Source organism: Chiloscyllium plagiosum, chromosome 40, assembly GCF_004010195.1.
Source record: "Chiloscyllium plagiosum isolate BGI_BamShark_2017 chromosome 40, ASM401019v2, whole genome shotgun sequence".
NCBI classification, from domain to species: domain Eukaryota; kingdom Metazoa; phylum Chordata; class Chondrichthyes; order Orectolobiformes; family Hemiscylliidae; genus Chiloscyllium; species Chiloscyllium plagiosum.
In genome coordinates, this window is record NC_057749.1 from 21007635 (window position 1) to 21026947 (window position 19313).

The 19313-nt window shown below is 47.9% G+C and overlaps 1 protein-coding gene across 3 annotated transcripts in view; it reads right to left on the reverse strand.

The window, feature by feature from the left end:
* Positions 1 to 113: 113 nt before the first annotated feature.
* malt3 (MALT paracaspase 3) overlaps positions 114 to 19313 on the reverse strand; it is a 131043-nt gene continuing 111843 nt past the window's right edge. For all 3 annotated transcript variants that reach the window (XM_043680578.1, XM_043680577.1, XM_043680576.1), the window contains exons 14-17: positions 12053 to 12202; positions 6707 to 6861; positions 3528 to 3653; positions 114 to 1229 (exon numbers count right to left, since the gene is read on the reverse strand). In XM_043680578.1, coding sequence (XP_043536513.1) covers positions 903 to 1229; positions 3528 to 3653; positions 6707 to 6861; positions 12053 to 12202 — 758 coding nt within the window. In that variant the 3' untranslated portion in view covers positions 114 to 902. The remainder of the gene's footprint in view (positions 1230 to 3527; positions 3654 to 6706; positions 6862 to 12052; positions 12203 to 19313) is intronic.

Here is a 19313-nt window from a genome sequence, read left to right on the forward strand (position 1 = left end):
TCCCCACCCCCACCCTCCTCTAGCTTATCTCTCCACGCTTCAGGCTCTCTGCCTTTATTCCTGATGAAGGGCTTTTGCCCAAAACGTCGATTTTGCCTGTCCTCGGATGCTGCCTGAATTGCTGTGCTCTTCCAGCACCACTGATCCAGAATCTGGTTACCAGCATCTGCAGTCATTGTTTTTACCCGATCATTACAGTCCAGAAACTCTCGCTGATACCAGTTGGCTTTATGAGCGTGTATTATATCACCAAACTGGTGTCCCTATACATTCAAGCAGCATTAACATTTCACGGTTAAATGAAGTGACGGCAGCGTTATTAACTCTCGAGTTACAATGACTTAGCTACATGTCACCAATTTGGTGAACTTAATGAGGGAGCTAACCATTTAGAAGCTGCAAGGATGTGGCTCAGTTATGTCCGGGCGGCAGTAAACATTCCCGGGATGAAGTCGCCATGCTGAGCATCCCAGTCCCTTTCTGACAGACCTGACGTGGGTTTGCTGAAATCCCATCGGAGTCAGAGGGAAGGCCGATGGAGACAAATGCGAGTGAACGGACAGCACAGCCTCAAACAGCTGCCCAGCTTGTTCCAGGAACACGTCGCTGCATCTCTCATTCTCTCTCTCAGAAATGTGTCCCCGACTGGGGCACACTGCCAGTGAAGTTAACACTGAGTTCAGACCAGCTAAGGAACAGCAGTAGGCCATTCAGCCCCTCAGTGCAAATCAGTGACTCACATTTACACTGAAATACAGACAACAGACCCAGGCACTAACCAGGAGCTGCCCAGCAGCCCCTACTGTGAATATAAGGATCTAACCCAAGTGTTATCACTACTGCTGAGTGCATACCTACAAATGTTTAATACAGGTTGATGTGTCCACCAGAAGCTGGATGTGTTACCCATATGATATTTCACTTTCATCGTTTTCCTCTGGTTGGTTGGACGTTCTGGCCCGGCTGACTGATGCTTTGAGCTCTCTCTTATTGACTGCTGTCCGTGTTCCGGACCTGCAGGAACTGCTGGCATCCTTTGTGATGGTGGTGTCAGGCACCGATGTAGAGTCCTGGTTATTGCTGCTGGTGCTGGTGGCACTGGACATTGTCCTGTACAGCTCCAGCTGTGCCACTAGTGGATGCCCCAAGTTCACTGTTGCTGTTTCTTCCAGCTTTGGGTGTTCCTGAAAGGTCCAGTATTTTAGGGTCAGCCGTAGAAGCAAAGGTTGCTGTGGAAACAGGGAATGGGTGTTAAGAAGGGTCTGCAGTTTCAGTATTGGGCACTATCCAACAATCTGAGTATGTTGCTGTATTACGACAGCCTAAACAAAAACATGCAAAACAGAAACCACTTATCCTTACTTTTCCTGACTCATAATTTCTTTTTAGATTAAAAACCCATGATTATTCATTCATTTACTGTATATTTTTAAAAGCCAGCACAGCTACACGTATGATTTTCAATTAAAGATAAATGAAATGTTAAATGTAAAATAAAGGACCCAGAAATGTACAATTTTTCACAGAACAATGGCCTCAATAGTCACGACAGTGAAGACTAAAATGGAGAGTCCAGATGTAGCAGACTCTGTGAAAATTGCCCGGGAATTTGAATTTTCCAATGGACAGTTTTCCAATGTCTGGAACCCTCAGGAAGAGGAGGCCGATGGGATCGAGGAAGGGGAGGTGATGTGGGGTTAGAGAGTCTGAGGTGAGAGCTCTCTGAGGTTAGAGGAGGTGACAGAGATCTAGATAGTGAGGGATTTGAACACAAGGATAAGAATGCTTTCAGCTTTCTGGACCCTGCACTTTAGAATCCCCTCTCTAAACCTCTCCACCCCTTTCTCCTTCAAGATTATTTGGACTCACCTCTTCCTTCCCAAACATTTGATCATCTGTCCAAAGACCAGCACCATTGCTTTTCACTTTGACTCAATCTTCTCCATTAAAGTTGCCACAAGTTGTTGTTGACTTGTTGTTGTACAAATACCATTTTTTTTACATTTTTAAAAATTTAAATTAAATTTTAGATTTAACATTTAAAAGTTTAATTTGATTTTACTCTTTTTTTTAAAAATAAATTTTTAATTTTTAGAATTTTTAAGTCGGTGTGGAGTTTGCACATTCTCCCCGTGTCTGCGTGGGTTTCCTCCCACAGTCCAAAGATGTGCAGGTCGGGTGAATTGGCCGTGCTAAATTGCCCGTGATGTTAGGTGCATGAGTTAGGGGTAAATATAGGGGAGTGGTTCTGGGTGAGTTACTCTTCGGAGGGTCGGTGTGGACTTGTTGGGCCGAAGGGCCCGTTTCCATACTGTAGGGAACCTAATCTAATCTACTCTGTTGGTGTTGAGGTTTAAAAAGCACAGAGGTGACAAACCCACAGAAACAGACTCAGGGAGGATGATGGAAGTGGGCAGCCTTTGTGGCAGACGGTTGAAACATCAGAGGCTCAGGTTAAGTACAAGTGTTGTTGAAATTGTTAATGATCTGTCTCAGTCTGTAGCTTGGGAAGAGAGTGCAGTTGGTGCCGAGGGAACGGAGATAAAGACAACAGGTTCTGTCTGCCCTAAGCTCAATTAGAGGAAAGTGCAGCTTATCTCAAGGCCCGATTTCAGGAGGGAGCTCTGACGCTCTCAGTTCTGGTCGAGCGAGGCAAATGGGGGACCACCAAACTAATGTGGACCTCTCCAGTCGCCTCCTTTAGAGTGCATGCCAGCTGGTGTTTGAGATTAAGGACATAGGGGAGTCTAACTCTCCAGGGAGTACACAGAGTTCACTAAACACGTTCTCACAATAGCGGGACAGTTCTATCGAGAGAGATTGGGGGAAAGGGGCTTGTAGAGTTTCGAAGAGTCCGAGGTGATAGCATTGAAACCCACAAAATGCTGAAAAGAATAGACAGGGGAGATAGACCAAAGATGCTTGCCCTGGTTGGGATGTTTAAAACCAGGGAAGCACATGCTAAAAAGAAGGGGGAGTGCCACGTGGGTCTGAGAGAAGGAGAAATGATTTTATTCAGAAGGTGAATTTTTGAGATTCTCCACCACAGAGAACTGGGAAGGCTTGGTCTCTGAATAGGTTTAAGGTCGAGACTGATAGGTTTCTGACTACCTGCACAGGATTATGGGGATGGAGTCAGTAAAAGGCGTTTCGGTGTTTGATCAGGGGGAACAGGTTTGATGGGCTGAATGGCCTGCTTCTGTTCCAACATTCCAGTCTCTCAGGCGTGCTGCATTTTGGATGTGCTGTCTTCACAATGAGGCCTTATACCAAGGTCCCATCTCTTCCCTCTGGCTGGATGAGAGTCTGTGTTGTAGAGGGGCAGATGCTTTCCCGATATTCTGGCTGACATTATCCGTAAATCATCAGCAAATATCATCCGGTTAATGTGTTTGGGGTGCTGGCTGTGTGTGAACTAACTGCAGCTTTCCCGGACAATAGCAGGGGCCACGCTTTTAAAACAGATTGAGTTTTGTTGTAAAGCAGTTTGGGATGTGCTGAGGTGGCGCGGGGTCTTGGTCTGTTACCTTGAGTTTATGTAGGCCGCTCAGTCTCAGTGTAGTGTCTGACGGCTGGTCATTGCTCAGAGACGATAGAAGCGAGTCGATCTGGGATGACTCTCCGTCGAGATCGGAACAGGCACTTGCCAACTCCTGGAGCAAAAGTAAAAAGGTGTCAGTCTTCTAAACCATCCTCCCAGACTTTCCAGGACAAAGCAGACCACTTGATTGACACCCCAGTCATCAACTTCAAAGTTCACTCTCTCTCCCACCGATGCTCAGTAGCAGCAGCATGTACTGTCGACCAGGTGCACTGCAGAAATTAGACAGCACCTTCCAAACCCAGAACTTGTTCTGTCTAGAAGGACAAGGGCAGCAGATACAAGGGGACATCACCAGCAGCTGTAAGCTCTCCCACAAGTTCCTCAGCATCACTATGACAGGAATCCGGGGAAAGGTATGGACAGAAGGACTATTATGAGGTTGATCTCAGAGAACGAAGAACAAAGAAAATTCCAGCACAGGAACAGGCCCTTCAGCCTTCCAAGCCTGCGCCACAGGAACAGGCCCTTCAGCCTTCCAAGCCTGCGCCAATCCAGATCCTCTATCTAAACCTGTCGCCTATTTTCATTCATGTATCTGTCTAGATACATCTTAAATGATGCTATCGTGCCCACCTCTACCACCTCCGCTAGCAACGCATGCCAGGCACCCAAGACCCTTTGTGTAAAGAACTTTCCCCCTCTCACCTTGAACTCGTGACCCCTAGTAATTGGGGTCAGCTGAGTGTCAGCAGCAATAGGAGCGGGGGTGGGTTGAATCTTATAACTCAAGGGCGTTTAGAGATGGGGCAGTAAGTGCTGGCATTGCGTATTAAAAATAGAAACCTTCATCTTGTGTCAGAACTGTAAGGAACAAGGCATCCCAAACTCTTATTCTCCCATCCATCCATGCAATGTTCCTGACTGGAACATCCCTCTGTAGCACAGGGAGTGTAAATCAACTCCTTCCTCAGTTGCAGGAAGGTCCAGTGGTGACGTTCAGACAGTTGACTCCTCCAACTCGCCTATGTGTGTTTGAATGGTCAGACCCTGAAGGAGTGCGTCCTATCAATACCCTCCCTCCAGTTGGGGCTGTGGCATGTGACCGAGAAACCCTAGAAATGGTGGGGGAAGATATCACAACATCTTCCTGGTTGGACAATGGAAAAGTGGGAAAAGTGAAGCAGGGGTGCGGAGAAAACGTTGCTGAAGCACATCCCTGCTCTGAAGGGTGTAAACACCACAAGGTCACATTTACAAACCAGCTCTGCGGGCTACTCTGTACACGCTAACATCAGAGCGACCCATTGCTCCTGGCAAATGGGTTTATTATCTCGTGTTTGTTTTTAACTTTGTAGCTTGTGACCGTCACGACACACATTCCACAGCCCAACCTGGAACCTGCTGCTTGGTCACAAGGTCATTCACAAGGTCTCCAGCAATCAGTGACCTCAGCCAAGACCCTCTGAGGCATGTGATATCAGAACAAATCTGGGAGTGGCCTTAATCCCTTAACACAGCCGAGAGGTGGCAGTCAGAGCAAGGACAGGGGGTCAGTCGCTCTGTTCCAACTTGCTGAGGGTGGGGGGAGCACTCACTTTGTACCCAGTCACTGACGAGAGGGCACTCCCTACCCACTCACTGAGGGAAGGGGCATTCACTCCCTACCCACTCACTGAGGGAGGAGGCACCCACTCTGCACCCACTAACTGAGGAAGGGTCACTCCCTACCAACTCACCGAGGGAGGGGGCATTCACTCCCTACCTACTCACTGAGGGAGGGGGTATTCACTCCCTAACTACTCACTGAGGGAGGGGGCACTGACTGCCTACCCACTCACTGAGGGGGGCACTCCCTACCCACTCACTGAGGGAAGGGGCATTCACTCCCTAAGGGAGTGGGCATTCACTCCCTACCCACTCACTGAGGGAAGGGGCATTCACTCCCTAAGGGAGTGGGCATTCACTCCCTACCCACTCACTGAGGGAAGGGGCATTCACTCCCTAAGGGAGTGGGCATTCACTCCCTACCCACTCACTGAGGGAAGGGGCATTCACTCCCTAAGGGAGTGGGCATTCACTCCCTACCCACTCACTGAGGGAGTGGGTATTCACTCCCTACCCACTCACTGAGGAAGGGGGCACCCTGCACCCACTCACTGAGGGAGGGGGCACTCACTCTGCACCCACTAACTGAGGAAGGGTCACTCCCTACCAACTCACCGAGGGAGGGGGCATTCACTCCCTACCTACTCACTGAGGGAGGGGGCATTCACTCCCTCTGGATCAGTGGTGCTGGAAGAGCACAGCAATTCAGGCAGCATCCGAGGACAGGCAAAATCGACGTTTCGGGGGGCTTTTGCCCGAAACGTCGATTTTGCCTGTCCTCGGATGCTGCCTGAACTGCTGTGCTCTTCCAGCACCACTGATCCAGAATCTGGTTTCCAGCATCTGCAGTCATTGTTTTTACCTCTTTTACGGCATTCACTCCCTACCTACTCACTGAGGGAGGGGGCATTCACTCTCTACCTACTCACTGAGGGAGGGGGCACTGACTGCCTACCCACTCACTGAGGGGGGGCACTCCCTACCCACTCACTGAGGGACGGGGCACTCCACACCCTCTCACTGAGGGAGGGGGCACTCCACACCCTCTCACTGAGGGAGGGGGCGAGGGGGCACTCCACACCCTCTCACTGAGGGAGGGGGCACTCCACACCTTCTCACTGAGGAAGGGGGCACTCCACACCCTCTCACTGAGGGGGTGTCAGGGGAGTAAATTGTCACCCACAAACATTGGGGAACAGCTGCTCTGGGTGTCAGGTGCACTAAAGCATTCAATAGCTGTGTGACTCCGATGCCCCTACACACAACACCAATAACAGGCCCTCCTACCCCCTTCCCACAATTCTCAGTGGGTTGTCACACGAACATTGATGAGTGATTACACCAATCAGAAAGCTCTGAATTGAAGAAAGCAAGAATTTACCACAATCAAGGGAAAGTTATTTATTTGCTCCAATGCAGTAGGCCTCAGTAATACAATCTTTGGCAGTCTTTCCTTTAAATGCCCCTTGAAGTCCATTGAAGACCCTGACAGTGTGTATCTCTGACGAAGCCTGCCCTTCACACTGTGCTCTCAGTATTTGGGCAGTTGTCACTTACCTCTGGTTTCTGAAGGAAGACTTTACACTTGGCGATATCTGAGGGCCTTGTCTTAATGTTGGCGTAGACAATCATTACATTGGAGAAGATGGCACTGCAGCTCAACTCCACTTCCACACCACACGGAAAGCGAATGGTCCTTCTCTTTGGCAGTTCTGGGGAAAGTCGGTGAACAAAGCTTTAGGCAACTTTTCAGCTGAACATTGTGACCCGGATCCCTCGGTACGTCAGGGAGCGGTGGAGTGAGTTGACGTGCAAAACTACCGGAAATGTCATTCGCTGATTTTTCTTCAAGGAAAGCTGTTTCAACAACAATCTGCAAGGATATAAAACTGCATATGCTGGAGATGGGAACTAAAAGCAGAAAGGGCTGGAGAAATGCAGCAGATCTGGCAGCCATCGTGCACACAGGGACAGAGCTTGGATTCTTTCAGGTACCTCATTAGAGAGAATGTGACGCTAAACTACAAAAGGATGTATTTGGACAGATGATCAGAAACCTGACCAAAGGGAGGTCCTGGGGAGAGGAGGGAGAGGTAAAGAGGTAGTGAGGTTCTTGGAGGGACTTTAATTCAAGGAGTTGAAGGTGACAATGGGACAGTTGAAGTTTGTGATATGCGAGAGGCCTGAATTTGAGGAGCAGAGTGATCCCAGGGAGTGGGAGGACTGGAGGAGATGACAGCAATAGTGAAACATCCTTGGAAGGCACTGATCTAACTGAACATGGAGTCAGAAGACATCTCAAAATCTCAGCAGATTTAATGTTAAACATTCTGAATCAATCTTCGCCTTCATTCGATTTTGTCTTTTTACAAGGCCCCAGTACTTTGGTCTAATTGGTGAAGCGATGACCTAGTTGTATTATCGCTGGGTCCCAGATTCAAATCCTGCCATGGCCAATGGTGGAATTTGAATTCAATAAATATCTGGAATTAAGAGTCTAATGATGACTATAAATCCATTGTCGATTGTTGAAAAAAACTATCTGGTTCATTAATGTCCTTCAGGGAAGGAAACTGTCATCCTAGTCTGGCCTACATGTGACTCCAGACCCACAGCGATGTGGTTGACTTTTAACTGCCCTCTGGGAAATTAGGGATGGGTAATAAATACTGACCTGGGCAGCGATGCCCTCAGTCTGTGAATGAATAAAAAATAATGGAGATATTGAGGGTTTCGGAGAGATGTTGAGGTGAGCCATGAGGTTGGTTTCTCACATTTAAAACAGCCCTAAATACTACAATAAACTGATAAAGCTAATAGGTCACATTCCTGTTAAAGTTGGTCATGATTTGAATAGAACAAGGCATGGATTTCTTAGGTTTATGTTTCAACACAATAGGTCAGGGAGGACAGGAAGCATAACTTCAACAACGGAAGTTGCCGGAAAAGCTCAGCAGGTCTGGCAGCACCTGTGAAGAGAAATCAGAGCTAACATTTCGGGGCCCTGAAGCAAAATTTCAAGTTCTGTAAAAGGCAGGATAGTTTTAACCGATCTATTTTTCTAATCGACCTGTTCAGAGATGTTATTACACACTTCTGAAGTGGGTGGGCCTTGAATCCGGGCTTCCCGGTCTAGGGATAGGGAAGCTACCACTGTGCCCCTAAATATCGTTACCCACCAACAGTGGAGCACACCCCCTACCCCGACTTAATAACATTGAAGGTCCAAGCAATCACAAGACACATATCTGTTCCTTGCCATTCACACTCTCAGATTATCAAATTAATCATCAAGGTATCTGAATTGCTTTAAGCTGGTCCACGGCTTCAGACAATTTACACATCAGAATGGGCACCCACATGTGATTAAACAGCTTGAGTATAATTAAAGAGTTCAGCACTGATTCCAAAAAATAATTACAGGCTGCGACGCTGTAGAGAGGTTCAGATGCTAGCACTGATGGTGAATGGGGCCCTGCAAAAGGTTGGCACTTAATTGTGTAAAATGTTTTACTATTGACCAGGGATCTATTTAATGCAACAGGTGGAATTAAAATCCCTAACATTTCTGGGAGCATTATAGGCATTTTGGGATTTTCAGGAATGTTTAGCTCTGACAGGTTTGCACAATGTCTGGGAAGAGCAGCACTTGATGCAGATTTGAGGAATATTTCTCCCATGTACTACGCAAACGGCAGGCAATGACCATTAAGAGACCATCAAACCATTGACATTCAATAGTGTTACTATCACTGAATGACCCCACTATCAACATCCTAGAGGGGGAGGGGGTTATCATTGACCAGAAACTCAACTTGACTCACCACATAAACGCAGTGGCTACAAGAGCAGGTCAGAGGCTAGGAATACAGCGGCGAGTAACTCACCTCCTGACTCCCCAAAGCCTGTCCACCATCTACATGGCACAAGTCTGGAGTGTGATGGAATACTCCCCACTTACCTGGATGGGTGCAGTTCCAAAAACACTCAACACCATTCAGGACAAAGCAGTCCACTTGATTGGCACTCCATCCACAAGCATCCACTCCCTCCACCACCGTCACTCAGTAACAGCAGTGTGTACTATCCACAAGATGCACTGCAGAAATTCATCAAAGATCCTCAGACAGCATCCTCCATTCCCATAACCACTTCCATCTCAAAGGACAAGGGCAGAAGATACACAGGAACACCAACTCCCTGCAAGCTCCACTCCAAGCCACTTACCATCCTGACTTGGTAATATATCACTGTGTCTCTGGGTCAAATTCCTGGAATTCTCTCCCTAATGACATTGTGGGTCAACCTACAGCACATGGACTGCAGTGGTTCAAGAAGGAAGCTCACCCCCACTTCCTCAGGGGCAATTAGGGTCAGACAATAAATGCTGGCCAGTGATGTCAATGTTCCATGAGTGAATTATAAAATGCCCCATGATACGGTACTAATTACAATGAAAATCACCAACACTAGCAGCTTAACCTCTCCCCTGTCTGATCACTGCCTGGGTAAGCGAGGAATTATTTGCATCACTGATGGATTCGCTCAGTGTGAGGCAGTTCAGTATTGCACTGACACAGCAGTCAGAGTAAATCCAGCTGCAGCTTAAAACCTGAACCTGAGCTAAGCTGCAGTGCAGTGGAATAACAGTCCTTGCGATTACAGTAAGACTCACCCAGACACCATTTGAAATACCACAGAGTTCTGGACACCATACCACACAGCCATGGAGGAGGTTGCTGAGAGAGTTAATGTTGAGACTGCATTAAGCTCTACCCAACCTGATGATTTCCCAGCCTCTGGCCATAGAAGATCCAATAAGCATTAGGTCCCAACGGAGATAGATGTGACTGCTGCGGTTGCTGACAGTTTGTTAGTAACTCATCAGTGTGACTCATGCCTGTTGCTATTATGTAATAAGTAACATTCCATTGTGCAAAATAAGTGCCTCTTCTCATTAAGACTCAACCGTGTTTGCCATCCATCACCACCAACTAGGCTCAGCACAGAAAGGATAGAATCTTCTCTTGTGTTACAGTTATAGTGTCACTGCCTCTGAACCATAAGACCTGTGATGGAGATGTGTTGTAATATGCCTGAACAGGGTAACTAAACAATATTTAGCGGTCCTGTGGTAGTGCGCTTATCTCGGAGACAGGAGATTGAAACACTGCTTGTCCCAGAGGTGTGCCACAGCCCTGCCAAACAGGCAAAGTAAAATAACCAGCCCCTGGTCATGAAGTTCACATCTAAATTTCAGCATTGAAGGCCCCTTATGGCACATTGGTAATGTCTCTACCTCTTGGCTAGAAGGTTCAGCTTTAGGTCACCTCTTCCCCAGAGGTTTGGCATCACATATTCAGCCAGATTGACTGAAATAATTACAACAGTCGCACTGTTATGGCAAGGGGTAGTGGCACTGTCACCAAACTAGTAATCCAGAGAAACTGGTCAATCCTCCAGGAACATGGGTTCAAATCCCACCATGACAGATCGTGACAATTTTATTTAAAAAAATCTTATTAAAGAAACATCTGCTTCACTAAAGCCTGTGATCGGTCATGATCTGGAATGAAGATTATTCAATGGGCTGAATGGTCTACAGGACTCTGTATTACATATTTCATAGAATCCCTACAGTGTGAAAACTCAGTCCACACCAAAAGCATCCCACTCTGAACCAACCTGTCTCTGTAATCCTACATTCCCACGGCCAATTCATCTAACCTGCACATCTTTGGACTGAGAGAAGAAACCAGAGCACCCAGAGGAAAGCCACACAGAATATGCAAACTCTACACAGACAGTCACCCAAGCTGGAATCGAACCTGGGTCCCAACGTTGTGAGGTAGCCATGTTAACCACTGAACCAATGTACTTTCAATTTATATTGAGTGGTTTTATTTGCTGCCCCATTGTGCTTTTTTTAAAGGAACTGCTTTTAAACTTTTGGTAACATTTCAGACTCACTCACCTGATCTCTGGACATCCCGTGTGAAGAAGGTTGTGGGAGGGAGCGATTAGAGCATCTGCTCATGGACGGAGGAGGGGGTGGTAGTAGTTGACTGTCTCCCTGTGGTTACATCAAGCGGGAATATGTGATGTCTACTGGCACAAAAGAGGCATTGGGAGATCGGTGGGAACCACAGGAGCTGGGCATATTACCACTCCGCCTACAACCCTGTCCTCCCCCCCCAAAAAAGTTTCGATTTGATTCTAATAGATTACCCAAGAGAGTTCTAAAGGAGAGACATACTGGATTCAAAACGTTAACTCTGTTTCTCTCTCCACAGATGAAGGGCTTTTGCCCGAAACATCGATTCTCCTGTTGCTCGGATGCTGCCTGACCTGTTGTGCTTTTCCAGCACTACACTCTCGACTCTGATCTCCAGCATCTGCAGTCCTCACTTTCTCCCTGAGCTTCGTCAGCGTTTGCTTGAGGGCTTAGTGAAGTAGTGTGGAGTGAGCCGGGTTACTAACTGGTGGGGATTTAGTTTGAAGCACTCTGGAAACGTGTCAACAATGGAGTAACAAACCCGGAAAGTACTGGCAAAACTCCAGCATTCTCTGCTTTTGCTTCAGATTTCCCAGCATGCACAGTGTCTGGTGGGGTGTCCGAGTGTTAACAATGATGTTTGGGTTAAAAGATCGCTGGAACGGAACAGAACCGAGCTGGGAGCTCCTCAGTAATGAGCAGGTCAGGTACTTGGCTTGAAGAGTGATTTTTGCTGCCAGCACAGCTTTGCTGGGGCAGCTGAAGTGAAGAACATTAAACTCTGAGAGCAAGCGTTGAAGCGTAATGTAAAACACAACGAGAAGGGCTATCAGACACTACCTCATGGTTAACTGGAGGGAGACTGCATGAGGAGCCTTCCCTCATGTTGGCGAAGGTCACTCTCTTACCATTGGCTTGTTTCCAACGCTCATTCCTCACTCGGAGTTGCACTGTGTGACCCTTCGTACAGATCTCATCAGTCAGGGCCCGGCACTCCTTCAAGGTGTGTCTGATCTCCATCACTTGCTTGCCGGTAATCAATTGGTCCTTCCCCATTTCTGTGGGAAAACACAAACAAGAGGAATTAATTGACTCTGACAGGAAGCGGGGCCCAAAACATTGGCCGGGTTTAGTCACTGCCAGCAACCTCGCTGCTGTTTGGAAATACAGCGAGCGGGGTTCAGCAATTCTGAAACCAAAGCAAACTTCTGCAGATATTGGAAATCTGAAAAATCCCAGAATACATAGAGCACCCGTGGCAAACAAAGCACAGTTAACATTCCAGGAGAATGACAGGTCACTGGGATGAAGATTAACTGGGTTTTTCACACCAGTACTGGAGTGACAGCCTGACATTCCAATAGTAATTCACTGGGGGAGTAACGTTGACCATCTAATCTTACTTTCAAGCCCAACATTCTCTACGTTAGGAGCAGCAGTGCTTCAACTACCTCTGGGAGAAAATGAGGACTGCAGATGCTGGAGATCAGAGTCGAGAGGGTGGTGCTGGAAAAGCACAGGTCAGGCAGCATCCAAGGAGCAGGAAAATCAACGCTTCAGGCCGGAGCCCTTCATCAGGAAGGGCTAATGCCCGAAACCACAAACCTCATTCCTGAAGAAAGGTTTATGCCCAAAAAACATCAACTCTCCTGCTCCTCGGATGCTGCCTGACCTGCTGTGTTTTTCCAGCACCATACTCTTGACCTTCATCTACCTCTGGGGTACCTGGCTACCTAGCAGGGTCCTTTGGGTGCCATCATCACCCATCCCACCTGAAATGTTGACCTCTCCACCTCCTGCTGCTGCCTGGCTTGTTGTGTTCTTCCAGCCTCCTATCTGTCTACTTTACACTCCCTTGTAAGTCACTATAATCCATTTGGTTGGAGGTGGTGGTGGTGGTGGTGGGGAGGAGACAGTTTTCAATTCGCTGTTAGACAAAGACTGAAAACACGGCGGCAATAATTAAAAATGTGATAGTGTCCACTGGACAGTGCGGGCCTTGTGCGGTGGATGGTGTTCCCTGCTCTTGCGGCCCTGATCTCTCAAGGTGGTGAGTGCCTTGGTTTTGAGATGCACTGAGAAAGAAGCTTTGGTGTGGGACGGCTGTAATGCAGCCTTCAGATGTTCGACACTGCAGCCACGTGGTGCCAGGGTCCCATCTGTAACATTCAGATGCTGCCTCAGCAGGCTGCTTTCTCCTCCGTGTTGAACTCCTCATGTATCAGTGCAGCTACATTCACCCAGGCAAGTGGGGAACATTTCCATCCAGCACAGGTAGTGAGGTGGTTTTGGAGAGTCAGGAGGTAATTCACTCATCAGCCAGTACTCAGCCTATTCACTCAGGGGCTGTGGGCATCACTGGTTGGGTCCAGCATTACTTGCCTGTCCCCAGTTGCCCCTTGAGGTGGTGGGAGTGAGCTGCCTTCTTGTACCACTGCAGTCTATTTGCTGTCGATTGACCCACAATATCCTTATAGAGGGAATTCCAGGATTTTGTTCCAGCAACTGTGAAGGAATGGCGATATATTTCCAGGTCAGGATGATGAGTGGCTTGGAGGGAATCTTGTAGGGGGTGGGGTCCCCATGTATCTGCCCTTGTCCTTGCTGATGGAAATGGTCAAGGATTTGGAAGCTCTGGTGCATTTCTGCAGTCCACTTTGTAGGGGGTACACCCTGCCGCTACTGAGCTTCGGTAGTAGAGTGACTGAATGTTTGCGGATGTGGTGCCAATCAAGCGGGCTGCTTTGTCCTGGATAATGTCAAGCCTCCCGAGTGTTGTTGGAGCTGCACCCATCCAGGCAAATGGGGAGTATTCCTTCACATTGCTGATGTCTGCCTTGAGGAGGTTTTGAGGAGTAAGGAAGTGGGTTACTTGCTGCAGTATTCCTAGCCTTCAGCCTGTTCATGTAGTCACAGTATTTAAATGATGAGTCCAGTTGAGTTTCTAGTAAATGCTAACGCCCCCAGGTTGATGTTGATACTGGGTGATACAGGGAGGCTAATGCCACTCACTAGCAACAGGCCATGGTTAGATTCTCTTTTATCATAGATAGTCATTGTCTGACATTTGCGTGGTGTGAATGTTCCTTACAGCCATAAAAACTAAGTGGTTTGTTCAAGTGGATTTCTCCTCAATGGTAACTCCAGGATGTCGACAGGAGACTGGGGGTCTTTGCAGTTTGGGGCGTGGCTAGCATGGAGGTAACAAGGCAATACCTAACCAGGTATTCCTGGTAGACGTGATATAATTAAGAAATGTATAATTGGAATCATGTAACATATTTCACAGAGAAATGTTTCAAAATGGCTCTTGTATGGCTGTCCTCTAAGATGGCGTCTCTCTGTCTGCCTCATTCTGAGGGCTGAGCATGTTGGGGTGTACAATTAGATCCAAAGCTCAAAATCTGTTGAACTGTTGGATTCAATCTGAGCATCAGAATTCTAAATGCAAATATAAGCTGTTTATTCAAGTCAGCAAATTCCAAGGGGCAGGCATGCTGCACTGAGGATATAACGGGGAAGACCCCCAGAAGAGAAGGGGAATTCTCCTGGTGTTCTGGCCAACATCAATGAGCACCACCAAGTTAGAGACTGCTTATATGAACAAGTTCTGCTGCATTTACTTTCAAAATAATTGCAAAAGCACTCCAAAAGTGATGAGCTTGGGAGCTTGGGAGCTTGGAAGGTGATGATGTCATGACAATGTCACTAGACTAATAATCTTGAACCACCACCTAATGTACCTCGGACATGGGCCTGAACCCCAACGTGGCTGGCTGTGAAATTTGAATCCAATAAAAACCTGGAATAAAAAGTTTGTCCAATGGTCACCATGTGCTCAAAACCCACTAATGTTCCTTCGGGCAGCCAAAACTGTCATCCTTACCGGGTCTGGCCTATATGTGACTCCAGACCCACAGCAATGTGGATGACTCTTAACTGCCCTCTGGGGTAATTAGGGGCTGGCAATAAATGCTGGTCCATATCCCATATACGGGCAAAAAGAAAATAGAGAAATGAAAGGCTTGTTAATGGGACGGCATGACTGGACACCGCTAGTGGTGTGGATGTTCTATGAGTGTTGCGATGTGCACAGTACTACAGAAGTGTCTCTGATGTGTAGTCTGGCTTTGTGTACTCTGTACTACTCGTTACCAGTCTGTCTCCCGAGACTCCAGCACAAACAGCTCGGCTGATTCAGTCCCGTACTGACCGGGTGCTGCACTGTCACAGGTGCCAGCTTTGGGAAGGGACATCAAAACACGGCAGAACACCCTTTGATTGATTCTGAAACAGATCAGGAGCAGTAACACTAATGTCCTGGACAATGTTTATCCCTCAATTAAGATTAGATTATATTACAATGTGGAAACAGGCCCTTCGGCCCAACAAGTCCACACCGACCCGCCGAAGCGCAACCCACCCATACCCCTACATTTACCCCTTACATAACACTACGGGCAATTTAGCATGGCCAATTCACCTGACCCTGCACATCTTTGGACTGTGGGAGGAAACCGGAGCACCTGGAGGAAACCCATGCAGAAACGGGGAGAACGTGCAAACTCCACACAGTCAGTCGCCTGAGGCAGGAATTGAACCCGGGTCTCTGGCGCTGTGAGGCAACAGTGCTAACCACTGTGCCGCCGAATTAACTCACATAAACAGGACCAACTGGTAGTTATTGCACTGCTGTTTGCAAATTAACTGTTGCATTTCTGATACTATTGTACATTTAAAACTTTGGGATGGCCTGAGGTTGGGAAAGGCAGGAAATAAAACAAGTCTTCCTCACTCCACAGGGACAGGCTGAAGGCAGCTTACAACAATAAAGCCAGTGCAATCAACGTGTGAAATAAATCTCCAGGCAGAGGAAAGAAGGTGAAATCAATGGAGGGCACACATGGTCTCTGAAGGTGGGTGAAGGAGGATGGCCTGAATGATCTCTGTCTTCAGTCATCAGGAGAAGTCTAGAGACTGCAAACTTGCTCCTGCAGATGACCATGACTCAGAACGTTCAGGGACTGCACACAGCACTGCAGGAAGCTCAGAGCTCCAAAACAAACAAACCTGACCTGCACACCAGGAGACAGCATTGACCTAGAGATCAGAGATCAAGGGACAGAAGGGATCATGACATTAAGCGTCAAAAGACAATCACGATAAAGAAATCCTGTATTTCTGCCACTATCTTAGCAACGTTCTGATCGAGCAAGACAAGAGATTGATAGCGAGAGGGCATAGGTTTAAGGTGAGAGGGGAAAAATCCAAGGGACCCAAGGGGCAATTTTTGCACGCAGAGGATGGTGCATGTATGGAATGAGCTGCCAGAGGAAGTGGTGGAGGCTGGTACAATTGCAACATTTAAAAGACATCTGGATGGGTACATGAATAGGAAGGGTTTAGTGGGATATGGGCCAAGTGCTGGCAAATGAGACTGGGTTTATTTAGGATGTCTCGTCATCATGGATGAGTTGGACCGAAGGGTTTATTTCCATGCTGTACAGCTCTATGTGTCTTATGACTCTAATTGCATTAATCTTGAAACTATCTAGCTCGCTATTATTAGAGAGAGAAGGAAGATGATTATTTCTGCACCCATGAAAATAATGCTCAGTAAAATGAGCTTTGTTTAACTGGAGGTTACCTTGGAGCAGGGGGTATATCTGAGCAGTGTCAGGTCACTGACTGATTGGGAATGACAGGGCTATGATTACTGGATGAGGGTTACACAAGAGCAGTGAGAGCATCCCAGGAATTTAAGGTGTGGTCTAAACGACAAGTTGGAATCACTCACTGAATCCTTACTGTGGAAACTCGTGCACCACAGATTCGCCAGACCCCCAAAATTCCCAGCAGATCCCCCTCTCTTTGACTCGGTTGTCGCCATAGGTTACAGCCAGGGATTCCATTCAGATGGCGTGTGCTTCTACTTAAAATCGCCCGGGCCTTTGATTTTGGCCAGGCGTTGAAAAGCTGGGAATGTCTTCCCGTTTCCCCTGCCTGGCATCAAGCTGTCAGTCCACGGCAGAGGCAGCTGTCAATGGCACAAGGTCAGAGTGATCAGGTTTCTCTTGCTCAGAGAGTGCACTGTTCATTTCGGGCAAGTGAGGTCACCGCTTACGCAGGTCCAGCCCACAAAGAGGAGTCCGATTACTGGAGGGACTTGCCAAAAATCATAAAATTATTAATCCTGCAGAAATGTGCCTTTAAAAGTGACCAACCTTTGCTCACATGGTTTTTTTGCTCACTCTGCTCCTCTCACACTTTCTCTTACCCAGAGCCGAAATGATTCAGAAAGCCACAGTCTCCTACTCCACTCCAGGAACGGGTGCCCAAACCTAAGCTGACCTTTTCAGTGCTGCACTGCCTTCAGGACGAAATCACAGAACCCTATAATGTGGAAGCAGGCCATTCTGCCCATCAGGTCCACACTGACCCCCCCCCCAAGAGCATTCACCACATCTCCCACCCCCCTGCCCCAATCCCTGTTACCCTGTATTTCCCATGGTCAATCTACCTGACCTGCACATTTTTGGACTGTGGGAGGAAACTGGAGCACCCGGAAAAAACCCACGCAGACACGGGGAGAATGTCTCACAGCGCCAGAGACCTGGGTTCAATTCCCACCACAGGCAACTGTGTGTGTGGAGTTTGCAGTTCTCCCCGTGTCTGCGTGGGTTTCCTCCGGGTGCTCCGGTTTCCTCCCACAGTCCAAAAATGTGCAGGTTTGGTGAATTGGCCATGCTCAATTGCCCGTAGTGTTAGGTGAAGGGGTAAATGTAGGGGAATGAGTCTGGGTGGGTTGCTCTTCGGCGGGTCAGTGTGGACTTGTTGGGCCGAAGGGCCTGTTTCCACACTGTAAGTAATCTAATCTAATCTAAAAAAAAGTGTAAATCCCACACAGAGAGTTACCCGAGGCTGGAATAAAACCTGGGTCCCTGGCGCTGCGAGGCAGTTATGCTAACCACTGAGCCACCATACCGCCCCAAGATCTGTGTTGAACTAAGTGTCCTCTCAGGTGGACATCTAAGAGTCCTGGCAACATTATCCCTCAACCTGCATCACGTGAACTGGGTGGGAGCTTGGCTTGCACAATGTGACTGCGGCGTTACGTGCGTTAGAGAAGCCACTATGTTTCACAAGTACGACATGGCAAATTGTTTTAGGATGCCCTGAGATTGTGACAGGGGTAAAATAAATGCAACTCCTCTTTCATCGCACTATACACCTCATTGCCAAATTTGCCACGTCCTCTTGTTCAGTTTGTGGGTAGAATAGAGCACTATGAGCAAGACTGGCCCTTCTCCTTCCGCAGCGTACATAACCCAGTGATCGGACCAACCTAGCTCCCCAGCTGGGAGGCCAACACTCATTTCTTTCCCTTCAGTCCCACAACCAGCTCTTTCCCAATTCTTTCCTGTGGCTGCATAGTGGGATGGGGGGAGCTGTGTGCGTGAGACACAAACAGAAGTTGCTGGAAAAGCTCAGCAGGTCTGGCAGCATCTGTGGAGAGAAATCAGAGGTGATGTTTTGGATTGAGTGACCCTTCTTCAGAACTGGGCTGTGGTTTATGGGTACACAGACCTTTGGCTCTACCGCCCACAGAGCTTTCTCCATGTGTAGGCCCAGACTGAGGGGCCCCTTTGGAAAACAGGAAGTGTTACAGCCTAGTTCAGTCATGCCCTCCAGTGTGGTGCTTTCAGAAAAGATATAAACAGGGAATCTTCTGTCAAAGGTAGGGCTATGGGTGATGAGGAGGTGACTAGATGCAATACTCCTTCTAACTAAATAGCATTGTGTCCAGTGGCAGCACCTAAGTCAGCTAGCTGAGCCAAGATCGGGGAACACACTTGGACCTTACTCCATCTGTGCGGTTCAATACATCAATACCATTACCTCATTCCACTAGCAGCTCCCTCACAGCATTATCTGCTGGACCACTTTCAATCATCAAAGGTGGGGGTTGAGAGAGGAATAGAACATAGAACGTAGAACAATACAGCGCAGAACAGGCCCTTCGGCCCTCAATGTTGCGCCGACCTGTGAACTATTCTCAGCTCGTCCCCCTACACTATCCCATCATCATCCATGTGCTTATCTAAGGATTGTTTAAATCTCCCTAATGTGGTTGAGTTAACTACATTGGTGGGCAGGGCATTCCACGCC